Here is a 13,383-nt window from a genome sequence, read left to right as displayed (position 1 = left end):
AGCCCTTGGAACACCTGCCCGCGCCTCCTCCTCCTCTCTCTGAACTGCTTTCTCTATGGTTGCCCTCGCTCTCCTCTCAAGGCTCCTCAGTCCTGGCGGGAAGGGGCTCCCAGGGGCCGAGGCTGGTGAGAGGAGGCCGGAGGGGGGCTGGCCGGACAGCCAAGCAACACAGTTGGAGCCTCCCTCCTCCCTGGCCGTCAGGGAGGGAGGGAGAAGAGCTGCTTCCTTTGAAACCCAGGAAATTTAAGGGACATCATCAATAAGGGACAGCAGCGGGACAGGGCGCTGGGATAAGGGAGTTTCCCGCCAAATAAGGGACGGTTGACAGCTATGTACTAGAGACATTTTGAAAGGGAAGGAAAAGTCTAAGGAGAGTCCTACATCTGGTTCATAAACCTCTGCAGGTTTAAAAGAGATGCTTCCTGACTGTGTCTTCCTGCAATCTGTCCTTTGCAGGCTCTCTGCCCAGCCCAATAGGCGCTTACAATTCAGCTGGGCTGCATCTGTGAAGGCCTGTAACGGAAAGCCTGTTTATTTGACCACAATTACGCTTCTTTGCTGGCTCTCCAACCTCCTCCTCCGGTTTAGGGTCTTAGAAGGTGAATCACCCAGTGCAGCAGAACTGGGCCAGGTTGTGGGGTGGGGGGAAAGAGATTTGAAGGGGAATATTTAATTACACACCCAACAGAATTGGCTCGCCCAACATGTAATTATTGCAGAAGAAAGTTAAAATTATTATCTTCTTCTTCTTTTTTTAATGGACATATTAAGCTGCTTAAATAACAGGTTCAGCTTTTTGCTTTATTTTTGCCGTGGGTTTATTTGAAGTAGAGAGCCACACCCACCCCTATTTATTTACCCCGGGGGGAAATGCGGTGCCGGGTTCCATCGGACGATGCGAGCGGTGAAAGGAGCCCGGAGACTGACCTCTGTCGCTCAAACCACGGGGTGGCTGGGGCCGTTGTGGCCGCCTGTTTGCACTGCCACGGCTGCTGCAACCAAGCTAACATCGCCCCTGGCATTGCCGGCTGTTCCTGGGCCAGGGCTGTTTGGAGGGCACCCAGCAGCGCTCCAGGCGCCCGCAGGCAGCAGGAATGCGAGGTCATGCCTGGCTTAGCCAGACCTTTGTGGTGGGGGGAGAGCATTCTGTAGGGTTTGTGGCAGGGTGTGGCTGGCACCAGGTCCCTGGCCCTGCCCAATCTTCTGGACCCCAGCACCTCTCTTGCACGAATCTACAGTTCGCACTCATGCCTCGCTGCTGCTCTTCCTCCTCCACCAGCCGCACGGGGACCCAGCACTTTCCGCAACCTGCCAGGAAAGCGCACTGTTTTGCCTGGTGAGAAATCTAATTCTATGGCAAGGCCTTAGAAAACTGGGAGTGGGAAGCCAGCTGCCTGGCTCAGCCGCCTTTGGGCAATCCAGGAGCCCCCATGTGCTTGCATAACATTAGTGCCTTCTAATAACTGGCTTACTTTGCCTGCACACTGCAAAACGCCTCTTCACCCAGAGGAATGAATGCCACAGCGAGCGGCCAGCACCGCATTGAAACAGGCCTCTCCTCCCCCTAACTCTCTCCCTTTCTCTCTCTCTCTCTTTTCCCCTCCTGCTTCAGCTGGAAATTTTTCGCCCTGGGGGTATATATTTCATTCTGCGTTTGTTAGATTAAAGTCCTCCGAGGAGCATGGAAAAAGCCCTGTTTCTTCATCCGGAAAATGCCATGCCACCAGGTTCATGGGCACTAGGAAGATCCTGATTACATATTGATTACTTTTAAAGGCTGAAGAGTTTAAAAAACCCAAAAGACTCTGCATTATACTGAGTCAGACCCTTGATCTGTCTAGCTCAATGTTGTCTACACTGACCGGCATTAGTGGGTCCCCAGGGTTTCAGGCAGGGAAGTTAAGAGGAAAGATTGTGTCTTTAAAAGATGTCTGGCGGTTGCTTCATCAGGTATGGCACAGGCAAAGGGTACCTCTGAATCAGGCATAGGCAAACATGGCCCTCCAGATGTTTTGGGACTACAACTCCCATCATCCCTAGCTAACAGGCTCAGCGGTCAGGGATGATGGGAGTTGTAGTCCCAAAATATCTTGAGGGCCGAGTTTGCCTATGCCTGCACCTTCCGATCAGCAAACCCAAGAGGCTCAGTGGTTTAGCGTCACTCGTGTCCCTGAAACCTCTGAATTACAAGCTGTTGGGGAGCAAAAGTTTAGAGAAAAGATAAGTCAGAGGCAACAGGAAAGTTTATACAATTATGAGCGGCACAGAGAGCAGCACTAGAACTCGTGGCTATCCCAAGAAGCTGGATGCTGGAAGACTGAAGACCGATAAAAGAAAGGACTTCTTCAAGTAGTGCGTGGTTAAAACTATGGAACTCCCAGCGGCAGGAAGCAGCGATGACCACACACTAAAGGTAAAGGTACCCCTGCCCGTACGGGCCAGTCGTGTCCAACTCTAGGGTTGTGCGCTCATCTCGCTCAAGAGGCCGTGAGCTGGCGCCGTCCGAAGACACTTCCGGGTCACGTGGCCAGCGTGACGAAGCTGCAACTGGTGAGCCAGCACCAGTGCCGCACACGGAAACGCCGTTTACCTTCCCGCTATAAAGCAGTACCTATTTATCTACTTGCACTTAGGGGTGCTTTCAAACTGCTAGGTGGGCAGGAGCTGGGACCGAACGACGGGAGCTCACCCCGCTGCGGGGATTCGAACCGCCGACCATGTGATTGGCAAGTCCTAGGTGCTGAGGTTTTACCCACAGCACCACCTGTGTCCCGACCACACACTAGGATGACTTTAAAAGAGGATTAGACAAATTCATGAAGGAAGAGAAGGCCTTTGACAATGGCAGATCTTGGGGTCTCAAATTTCAGCGGCGCCCTGGGCAACGTCAAAATTTGGCATCCCCACCCTGCCTCAAGCCTTCCATTCTACATCATAGCTGCAGTGCGCCAAATGTTCCATACCCTGTGCAACCAAACTGGTCGCGTCCCCCTAAATCCACCTCTTGGCGACTATGCTCTGCCTTTCAATGGCTGTCACGTGGAAGAGGGAACAAACTTGTTTTCTCCTGCTCTGGAGGGTAGGACTCAAACTAATGGCTCCAAAGTCCTACATTGGCTCCCAGTACGTTTCTGAGCACAATTCAAAGTGTCGGTGCTGACCTTAAAAGACCTAAACAGCCTCGGTCCAGTATATCTGAAGGAGTGTCTCCACCCCCATCGTTCTGCCCGGACACTGAGGTCCAGCTCTGAGGGCCTTCTGGCAGTTCCCTTACTGTGAGAAGCCAAGTTACAGGGAACCAGGCAGAGGGCCTTCTAGGTAGTGGCACCCGCCCTGTGGAATGCCCTCCACCAGATGTCAAAGAGAAGAACAACTACCAGACTTTTAGAAGACATCTGAAGGCAGCCCTGTTTAGGGAAGCTTTTAATGTTTGACAGACTACTGTATTTTAATACTTTGTTGGAAGCCGCCCAGAGTAGCTGTGGAAACCCAGCCAGATGGGTGGGGTATATTATATTATTATTATTATTATTATTATTATTATTATTATTATTATTATTATTATTATTATTATTACAAGAAAAAAGATTCTGACTAAGTGGGAACGGTCTCCTTCGGGAGATTATGGACTCCCCTTTCTTTGAGGTTTTTAAGATAGCCGTCTATCATGGACACTTTAGTTAAGATTCCTGCATTGCAGACCAGACCAACCACACATGGCACCAAATGGGTGCCCAGCTACAGCCCGTCATCCAACGCCTCCATTGCTGCCCGCAGAACCTCCAGTGTGAACATCGGCCCACAGAGACATCAGCATCGCCTCTAGGTGCTGCTGACCTCATTCCACCACCAGGGGGAGCTGTGTCCCCTCCTGCTGTGCCCACTGCCTGAGACAATAGGCATTGATTGTTCCTTTGGGCAAGCTGTGCCAGCTGGCATTGGGTGCCCTGCTGTGACGATGCAACCGATGCGCTCTGCTACAATGGCCCAGATAAAAGATCAGCGCACGACACCACGGCGCATCTTTCAAGCTTCTCTTCACCCTGAACGTCGAATGCATCTGCAGAGAGGTGCCCTCTGACCTCCTGGCACTCTCTCGCCCTTGCCAGCTTCCTGTGTTTGGGGGAAACGGGCCGGGGAGGTGGGGGCTGCTGGCTGGGTGCTCGAGAGAGTGGGCCTGAATAGCAACAGGGGCCCATTGCCCGAGTGCCAGGTGCAGGCAGGGACTGGGAAGAGGCCACCCTGCTCACTCGCGTTCTCTCGCCTCTTTGGGTTGCAAGGCAGAGGACGAGAACAGCTGTTGTGGGAAACAGAGACACAATTCAGGCTCTCTGGTCCGGCATGAAGGAGGAGGAGGAAGGGTCTGCACTACCAGAGACTTTCTTGGGTTGCATTCTCAAGGGCCTCCCCTCTCGCCCCCCTCAGAGCCGCCGATTCGCACAACTTTTCCACTCGCAGCACTGAAAGCTTGCTTTGAGCTGATCTGCATAGTTAAATCAGCTGCTTGGAAAACGCCAAAAGCTTCTAACCTCGGCCTATCCTTCTCAGCCAGCCAAGAGCCTGGCTGTTGTTCCAGGCAAGGAATAGATGAAGTCACCCATTTGGGGTTTTCCTTGTTTTTCCAATCTCCGCTTCTCCACATTCTCACACCGCTTTGCAGTTTTTCGTCAACGTCCCCGGGAAATTTTGCCAGTATCCGAATGCAAATTTCTCCTAGGCTACACTTTTCCCCCATGCAATTACCCCTAATGTTTGCCAGCAGATTTTGGTATGTCCTTTCCACTAATGCATTTCCCTTCAATATAAACTTTTATCCAGCAGGAACATTTGGCATTGCAAAATTCAGAGAAGGGGGCTTTTGAAGAGTAGCTGCGATTAGGTGTGTTTATTCTTTCGGGAAGTACAGATCCCGAACCAAATTCCTTTCCCATCCTCCTTCCAGATGAAATATCTGTGCAACTGATAAAACATAGGGCTGTCACCTGATTCCTCAACTTTTCTACAGCCCACCCCTCTAGCCATCTGGGCTAGAGATTTTAGCTTTCAATAAAAGGGAACGAAATCAGGACAGCAGTAGTGTATCTTCCACAAGAGCAGGGTTCAAGGGCAGAAAGATGATCCTTTATGCACAACCGAGGAAACATTGTGACTCACAGGGAGACAAACCGCTTCTTGGTTTAACTTCCAAGATTTGAAAAGAAAGTTGCAATGCAAGGGAAGAAGAAGAGGAGGAGGAGGAGAAGGAGGAGGAGGAGGAGGAGGAGGAGGAGGAGGAAGAAGAAGAAGAAGAAGAAGAAGAAGAAGAAGAAGAAGAAGAAGAAGAAGAAGAAGAAGAAGAAGAAGAAGAAGAAAAACCCACATTTGCCTGAAAGAAACAGGAAGTTTTTCTGTGAATGTTGTGGGATCGGTGATTCTGTTTTTTAGTTCATTGCAAGACAGACAGAGAGGTTTTTCTCCCAAGACCCAGCCAAGTCATTAGATGGTAATTCAGCCCACAATCTCTAATTTAAGGCGTTTCCTTTTTAAAAAGAAAGATTTTTGTTGTTGCTGTAAGACTCCTCATGCTTTAACCAATTTCAATTTGTATATGTTCTATGCACCATGAAGCGTTGAGAGAAAGAAGGCAGGGAGCAGCTTTCCCCCCCCCACCCCCCAAATGAAAGATCTGAGGGGAGCTGGGGGCAGGGATTAAATATTCTGTCAATTTTCCGGTTCCCTGGCTTTCTAAATTTCCAGTCTTCAATTCAGATTTCCACATCTCCACAGCAATTTGAGCTGTGGTTGTTTCGATCTTTGTGAAAATTCATCAGTATAATCATAATCATAATAATAAACATGGTTCTGCAAGCAATTTCCCCAAATACAGGCATCGATGTGCATATTGTTTGATTGTAGAAGTGCCTTGCAAAATCTGGAGAAGTGTGAACTTTGAAGGACTGCTGCGCTTCAAATATTGCTTCGAGAAGTATGCATTAGGGAGCATCTCATCCAAGGCTGCAAATGTAAGATTCACATCTATTGCTCCGCCCACTCATGCACCACTGTCATGTGACCCTGGAAAGGTTTCCCACAAGGTCATGTGACCCCTGAACTCAGCCTGAGGATAACATGGGGTTAGGGAGGCCGTTTTCAGTCGCCCTGATCTCCTTGGAGCAGGACTGAAAATGCAATAAATCCACCCAGAGCTGGATCCTCCCTTTTGTGTCCCTCTCACACCCACCCACCTTGTTCTCCAAAATAACTGCTTGCTACCGAAACTAGAGAGCGAGAGTAACGCCCGAGGAAGGGCCGTGGTTTTCCACGTACGGCATAGTACATTCTGCACAAAGTAGAATAATTATTAGGCTTGCGGCAGAGCCTGAGCCGTTCTGCAGTCCCAGGAGACAGTGCTGGGAGCTAAATGGACTGCTCATCTCAGGGGTGGGGAGCCTTTAGAAACCCCAAGGGACGCATTGCCTTCTGGGGGGGGGTGGCCAGGGGAGGGGCAAAAGCAGGTGAAGCAATTGATGTGAATTTTTCCCTTCGCGCAGTAGGCTAGTTTCCACGCATCCCTCTCTGGCCTCCATTCATGCAGGCAAGAGGCATTATCTGAGTCCAGGGACAGGTACCAGTCAGGCAAAAACATTCAGGGAGAAGACCATTGAGGGGTGGGCCCTAGGGACAGGGCTGGGGAAACCCAGCCAGATGGGTGGGGTATAAATAATAAAATTATTATTATTATTATTATTATTATTATTATTATTATTATTAATCCAAGGGCCCAAATTCCTTCATTTGCTGCATTTCCATCCTGTCTATTCCTAGCAAGGAGCTCCAAGTGGTGTACAGTGGTACCTCTGGTTGCGAACGGGATCCGTTCCAGAGGCACGTTCGCAACATGAAAAGCCCGCAGCCTGAAGCAACGTATCTGCACAGGTGAGCGGCGTGATCTGGTGCTTGTGCACATGCGTGAAGCGTGATTTAGTGCTACTGTGCATGCGCGAGCAGTGAAACCCAGTAACCCAGGTCACTGCGGGACGCAACCTGAAAAAACGTAACATGAAGCAAACGTAACATGAGGTATGACTGTATATCGTTCTGCCTCTCCTTGTTTAATCCCTGCAACAGCCATCCTGCGAGGTAGGTTAGGCTGAGAGGCAGGGACTGGCTCAAGGTCACACCCAGGCATAGCTGTCAACTTACAGATTTGAAAATAAGGGACCAGCAGCCTTGAAAATAAGGGACCAGCATCCAAAATAAGGGACATGCAGGCACTCCAGTCTTCCTGTCCTCCTGCAGTCTGGTCAAACTCATGCTGGTAGCTTCGAGAACACTGTCCAACCAACTTTGTAACCAGAGGCTCAACTGACTAGAATCTGAATCACATGCACCACAAGGCCTATGCAGCCTCAGCTTAAGATGGCTCCCCGGCTTGGCTTTGCACTGCAAAGTTTGCAGCAGCATGTGTAACAAAATGGCGTCCAGCATTCAAAACCCCCCTCAGCTTGCATTAACTAGCCACACACAAGGCATGCAAGCTCCACCCCCCCAGTCGTTCTTAGACTTCTTATTAGGTGAGCAACACAGCCAAGCAACACAGTTGGAGCCTCCCTCCTCCCTGGCCGGCAGGGAGGGAGGGAGAGGAGCTGCTTCCTTTGAAATTTAAGGGACATCATTTAAGGGACATTTAAGGGACATCTATCAATAAGGGACAGCAGCGGGACATGGCGCTGGAATAAGGGACTGTCCCTTCAAATAAGGGACACTTGACAGCTATGCACCCAGGGGGAGCTCCACGTCTGAGGGGGAAAAGATCAGGATGGTGGAGGGTTCGGAAACTAACCCTTATGAGGGAGCTGGGGATGTTTAGCCTGGAGAAGAGAAGACTGAGAGGAGATAGGAGAGCCGTCTTCCAATATCTGACAGGTTGCCATATGGAGCAAGTTTATTGTCTCCTGCTCTGGAGTGTAGGACTCAAACCAATGGCTTCAAGTTACAAGAAAGGGTCAACTTCCTGGCATTAAGAGCCGTTTGACAGTGGCATGGCCTCCCTCGGAAGGTGATGGACTCTTTTTCCTTGGAGGTTTTTAAAGCAGAGGTTGGACAACCATCTGATACGGATGCTTTAGCTGAGATTCCTGCGTTGCAGGGGGTGGACTAGATGACCCCTAGGGGGTCCCATCGAACTCGACAATTCTAGGATTCTATTGTTCTAACCCATGGGTAGGCAAATTAAGCCCCGGGGGCCGGATCCAGCCCAATTGCCTTCTAAATCCGGCCCGTGGACGGTTGGGGTATCAGCATGTTTTTACATGAGTAGAATGTGTCCTATTTCTGTGTTATTTGTGAGGCATAGGAATTTGTTCACCCCCCACCCTCAAAAAAATATAGTCCGGCCCCTCACAAGGTCTGAGGGACAGTGGACCGGCCCCCTGCTGAAAATGTTTGCTGACCCCTGCCTTAAACCACTACATTGGCTCATCAAAGAGAGATAGAATCACCCCAAATACGCTGTGATTTCATTTATATTCCCCGCTTTTGGTATCCACAGAATCATAGAATTCTAGAGGGACCCTGAGGATCAGTGCTTTTTTCTTAAAAAGTAAAATAAAAATGTTTAGGGGTACTCTCATTTTCCTAAAAAGGTAAAGGTAAAGGGACCCCTGACCATTAGGTCCAGTCGTGGCCGACTCTGGGGTTGCGGTGCTCATCTCGCTTTATTGGCCGAGGGAGCCAGCATACAGCTTCGAGGTCATGTGGCCAGCATGACTAAGCCGCTTCTGGCAAACCAGAACAGCGCACAGAAACGCCATTTACCTTCATGGCAGAGCGGTACCTATTTATCTACTTGCACTTTGACGTGCTTTTGAACTGCTAGGTTGGCAGGAGCAGGGACCGAGCAACGGGAGCTCACCCTGTCACGGGGATTCGAACCACCAGCCTTCTGATTGGCAAGCCCTAGGCTCAGTGGTTTAACCCACAGCGCCACCCGCGTCCCTATTTTCCTACTCATTTTCCTACTCATATTGAAATACTGCCCCTCAATGAGGCCAAACGTAGATTCACAAATTGTTTAAGGGTATGCATACCCCCATGTTCCCCCCCCCCAAAAAAAGCACTGCTAAGGATCCAATCCCCTGCAATACAGAAATATGCAGCTCTCTCGTATGGGGATCAAATCTGCAACCTTGGAGTTATCAGAACCATGCTCTAACCAACAGAGCTATCCAGGTCCCCTCCGCCCTGTCCACTCTTTATTCCCCTTCTTCCCCTCTTATATTAAAACCGTCCCACAGCTGTTCTCGGCTGACCAGCGCTCACCTCAATGTCTGGGATGTTTTCGAAAAGCTGGTGTGCGATGTCTTTGCAGCCCTGCTGGATGGCCTCAGGGGGCATCTCGTTGTCGGAGTACCAGTCCCGGTCAGCAGAGTGCGCATAGGCCGCGCTCGGCGTGGCATGGTTGACCCGCGTTGTCGTGACGATGCCCACAGATTTGCCTGGGACCAGAGAGCAAAGGAAGTGCACCGTCAAGGCAAAGATGCGCTCTTCATCCTGGAGGCCTGGAGGTTGAGGCTTTCCAGGGCCGACGGCATGAACTTTGGCAAAACTCAGCAGGCACAGAAGCCAAGCTCACAAAAAAACCCTTCTGGGCAAGACGCCACCAAACTCCCTCCCCTCTTCTCCCAAGCTAAATGACCCCTCTCACATCTTGGGCATGCAACGGGGTCAAACCGTGCTGCTGAAAACACATTATTCTGTCTATCGACACAGCCGGTTAAACATTGTTCCGCTCTGCGGAGTTAATCATCTCGCCGAGAGTGATTTTTGGCTCTCCTCGCCTGTCCCTCGGAGCCCACGGAGAACAAGCAGAACAACTGCGCTCTGTGTCTGCTCCAGATCATCCCTTCGCTTTTCGCCCTTCCTTCCTTCTCCCCCACCGTCTCTCTGCACCAGCCCCATGGGGGCAGCATGGATAAAGGCAAGGCCAGGCACAAGACTCCTTTGTAACTGGAGCTGGGGGCACACACACCCGTCAAGGGGGAACCCGAGGGTTTATTTTTAATCACGGTTTCCAGCTGATCCATGGAAAGAGGCGCTCTGTTTGGCAGAAAGAGAGAAAAAGTGGGCAGAGAGATTCCGAGTGTGGGCACCTGCAAATGTCAGGCTTTGATCTGATTTCGTTCCAGCCCACACCCCCCAAAATCACAGTGTGACCACCGAGGCCACTCAAACCAGCTGGGCCATGAAAGGACAGCGATCAAACAGGTTCCTCTTCAGACATTTAACTATGGACTCAGATCCAAAACGTTGGATTGGTTGTTGTTTTTTTAGCATCAACAGAATGCATTTTTCAAAAGCAATGTTTTCTTGGCATTTTCCATCTGTTTATTCATTTAAAACAACAACAACAACAGGAAGGATCAGAGCCTTTGGCTCCTCCAAAACATTTCAGCGGCGACGATAAAGAGGGCCGCTTCTTTGAGCAGCGTGACTTAGCGCTTCCCGTTTTATAAATATCCTGGTGGAATTTTTCTCATATATGTATAATCACACACATTTTCTATCATGAACAGATGTAACGCAGAGGCTCCAGGTTCAATCCCCATAAGGGCCAGCTGTCTATTCCTGCATTGCAGGGGGTGGACTGGAATTCAGCATTTCCCAAACTTGGGTCTCCAGCTGTTTTTTTGACTACAACTCCCATCATTCCTAGCTAGCAAGACCACTGGTCAGGGATGATGGGAATTGTAGTCCGAAAACAGCTGGAGACCCAAGTTTGGGAAACACTGATAGATGATCGTCAGGGTCCCTTCCAACTCTATGATTCTAGGTTCAGACCTTGTGCTACGCTCATTTCAGGCAGGAGATGTTCCCAGCCTCACCTGGAGAGGGCCAATTCAGGGCCCTCCTGCATCTGCTCAGATGCTCCTGGTACTTACCAGGGATGCAGTCCAGGGGTGCTGGAAGCTGCCTTAGACTGTTATAATAATAATATAATAAGCTGGACCATAAAGCTGGACCATAAAGAAGGCTGATCGCCGAAGAATTGGTGCTTTTGAATTATGGTGCTGGAGGAGGCTCTTGAGAGTCCCATGGACTGCAAGAAGATCAAACCTATCCATTCTGAAGGAAATCAACCCTGAGTGCTCACTGGAAGGACAGATCCTGAAGCTGCGGCTCCAATACTTTGGCCACCTCATGAGAAGAGAAGACTCCCTGGAAAAGACCCTGATGTTGGGAAAGATGGAGGGCACAAGGAGAAGGGGACGACAGAGGACGAGATGGTTGGACAGTGCTCTCGAAGCTACCAGCATGAGTTTGACCAAACTGCGGGAGGCAGTGGAAGAGAGGAGTGCCTGGCGTGCTCTGGTCGTTGGGGTCACGAAGAGTCGACATGACTAAACGACTAAACAACAGCAATAATAATTTATTATTTATACCCCGCCCATCTGGCTGGGTTTCCCCAGCCACTCTGGGTGGCTCCCAACAGAATATTAAAATACAATAACCTATTAAACATTAAAAGCTTCCCTAAACAGGGCTTCCTTCAGATGTCTTCTGAAAGTCTGGAAGTTGTTTTTCTCTTTGACATCTGGTGGGAGGGCGTTCCACAGGGCAGGGGCCACTACCGAGAAGGCCCTCTGCCTGGTTCCCTGTTGGGGGAACTGCCAGAAGGCCCTCGGCACTGGACCTCAGTGTCCGGGCAGAACAATGGGGATGGAGACGCTCCTTCCTGTTAAGAATGAATAGGGAGCCTGGCTGCTGGATCAGGCCAATGGCTCATGTAGTCCAGTGTGCTGATCCCAGAGGGATCACCCAGATGCCCCAAGGAGAAACCAACAAACAGGACCCAAATGAGCACAAGAGCCCTCTCTCCCCTCCTGTAGCTTCCAGCAGAAACTGGTATTTGGAAGCACAGCTGCCTCCAACCACAAAGGCAAAGCTTAGCCATCCTGGACCCCTGACAATTAGGTCCAGTCGTGGCCGACTCTGGGGTTGCGGTGCTCATCTTGCTTTATTGGCCGAGGGAGCCGGCGTACAGCTTCCGGGTCATGTGGCCAGCACGACTAAGCCGCTTCTGGCGAACCAGAGCAGCACACAGAATCGCCGTTTACCTTCCCGCTGGAGTGGTACCTATTTATCTACTTGCACTTTGACGTGCTTTCGAACTGCTAGGTTGGCAGGAGCAGGGACTGAGCAACAGGAGCTCACCCCGTCGCGGGGATTCGAACCGCCGACCTTCTGATTGGCAAGCCCTAGGCTCTGTGGTTTAACCCACAGCACCACCTGCTAGTAGCAACCAGATAGCTGTTTGCAGGCCTATCAAGCAATTTTAGGGATTAAGCCAGGTACCTTCCATGTGCAAATTGATGTGCTTTGCCACTGGGCTTTTATTACAGCCCTTCTCTCCAATGCTGCGAAAACTTGGACACGAAGATTCTGTTTTGCTTGCGTATCAAACCAGTCTCAAGTCCAGCTCTTGTCCCGGACAATGCACCTATTGTGGTTAAAGTATTCTGACACCCTACCAGAAAGCTATCTGCGATCTGTTACTAAGTGAAGTTTTAAGAGGAAACTTTTGCTTGGCGGTTAAAAAAAAGCCCACCTATTTTCACACGAGAATGAGAGCAAAACCCAACGTTCAGCTCTGGATCTGGAAAGACCCACAAATAAAAATGCTTCCCCCATTTGGGGAGAAAAGTGGAAAATTCCAGCACCTTTTCACTGAAGCCCCATACTGAACAAATGGATTTTTAAAAAAGTATTGATAAAAGCCAGGCCTTGTCTTAAAAGCGCAGATAACAGCGAAGCCTAAGCTGCCATCTTCTGTACCCTTGGGAATAAGCCACATTTAATTTGGAGGTACTTGCTGTTGATTGTGCTGTTAACGGAATAATAAGCAAGCATTTATCTCTCAAAGCCCACGATTTTCAAAATGCCTTATCAACCAGCGAGCTTTACTCTTGCAATGTTTTTCAAAGCTGCTGCATTTTGAATTGTTATGACCTGCCCTGGGGCCTTAGGGTGAAGGGTGAGTAATAAACCAAATTTATTATTAGGATGTCAACACGGGTGGGGAAGCCTTAGATCGCCAGATGTGATCTTCCAGGCCTCTTTATGTAGACTGTGGACTGTGCTCCTCCTCCTACTGAGCTACGGTCCTTCCTTTAAAAAAAAAAATCAAAATTCTACTCCTCATGGTTCAGAATGAAGGGCTGGCTTAAACAGGAACACATAACCTCCAACATTTCTCCAATCAAAATAGTCCCTGCTCCTGCCAACCTAGCAGTTCAAAAGCACGTCAAAGTGCAAGTAGATAAATAGGTATCGCTCTGGCGGGAAGGTAAACGGCGTTTTCGTGCGCTGCTCTGGTTCGCCAGAAGCGGCTTTGTCATGCTGGCC

General features: G+C 49.9%; 1 protein-coding gene across 3 annotated transcripts in view; it reads right to left on the bottom strand.

Annotated features, from left to right (window-relative positions):
* The window catches only part of ALPL (alkaline phosphatase, biomineralization associated), a 59,229-nt gene that overhangs the window by 16,209 nt on the left and 29,637 nt on the right, over window positions 1-13,383 (bottom strand). For all 3 annotated transcript variants that reach the window (XR_014567017.1, XM_083750245.1, XM_083750246.1), the window contains exon 6: window positions 9,301-9,476. Coding sequence is in view for 2 of the 3 variants with exons in the window: in XM_083750245.1 (XP_083606371.1) it covers window positions 9,301-9,476 (176 nt within the window). In the remaining variant the exon portion in view is untranslated. The remainder of the gene's footprint in view (window positions 1-9,300; window positions 9,477-13,383) is intronic.

This window comes from Podarcis gaigeae (assembly GCF_964106915.1).
Source record: "Podarcis gaigeae genome assembly, chromosome: 8".
In the NCBI taxonomy this organism is placed as follows: Eukaryota; Metazoa; Chordata; class Lepidosauria; order Squamata; family Lacertidae; genus Podarcis; species Podarcis gaigeae.
Note: the sequence above shows the minus strand (reverse complement) of the source record. Positions and strands in the feature narration are given on the sequence as shown.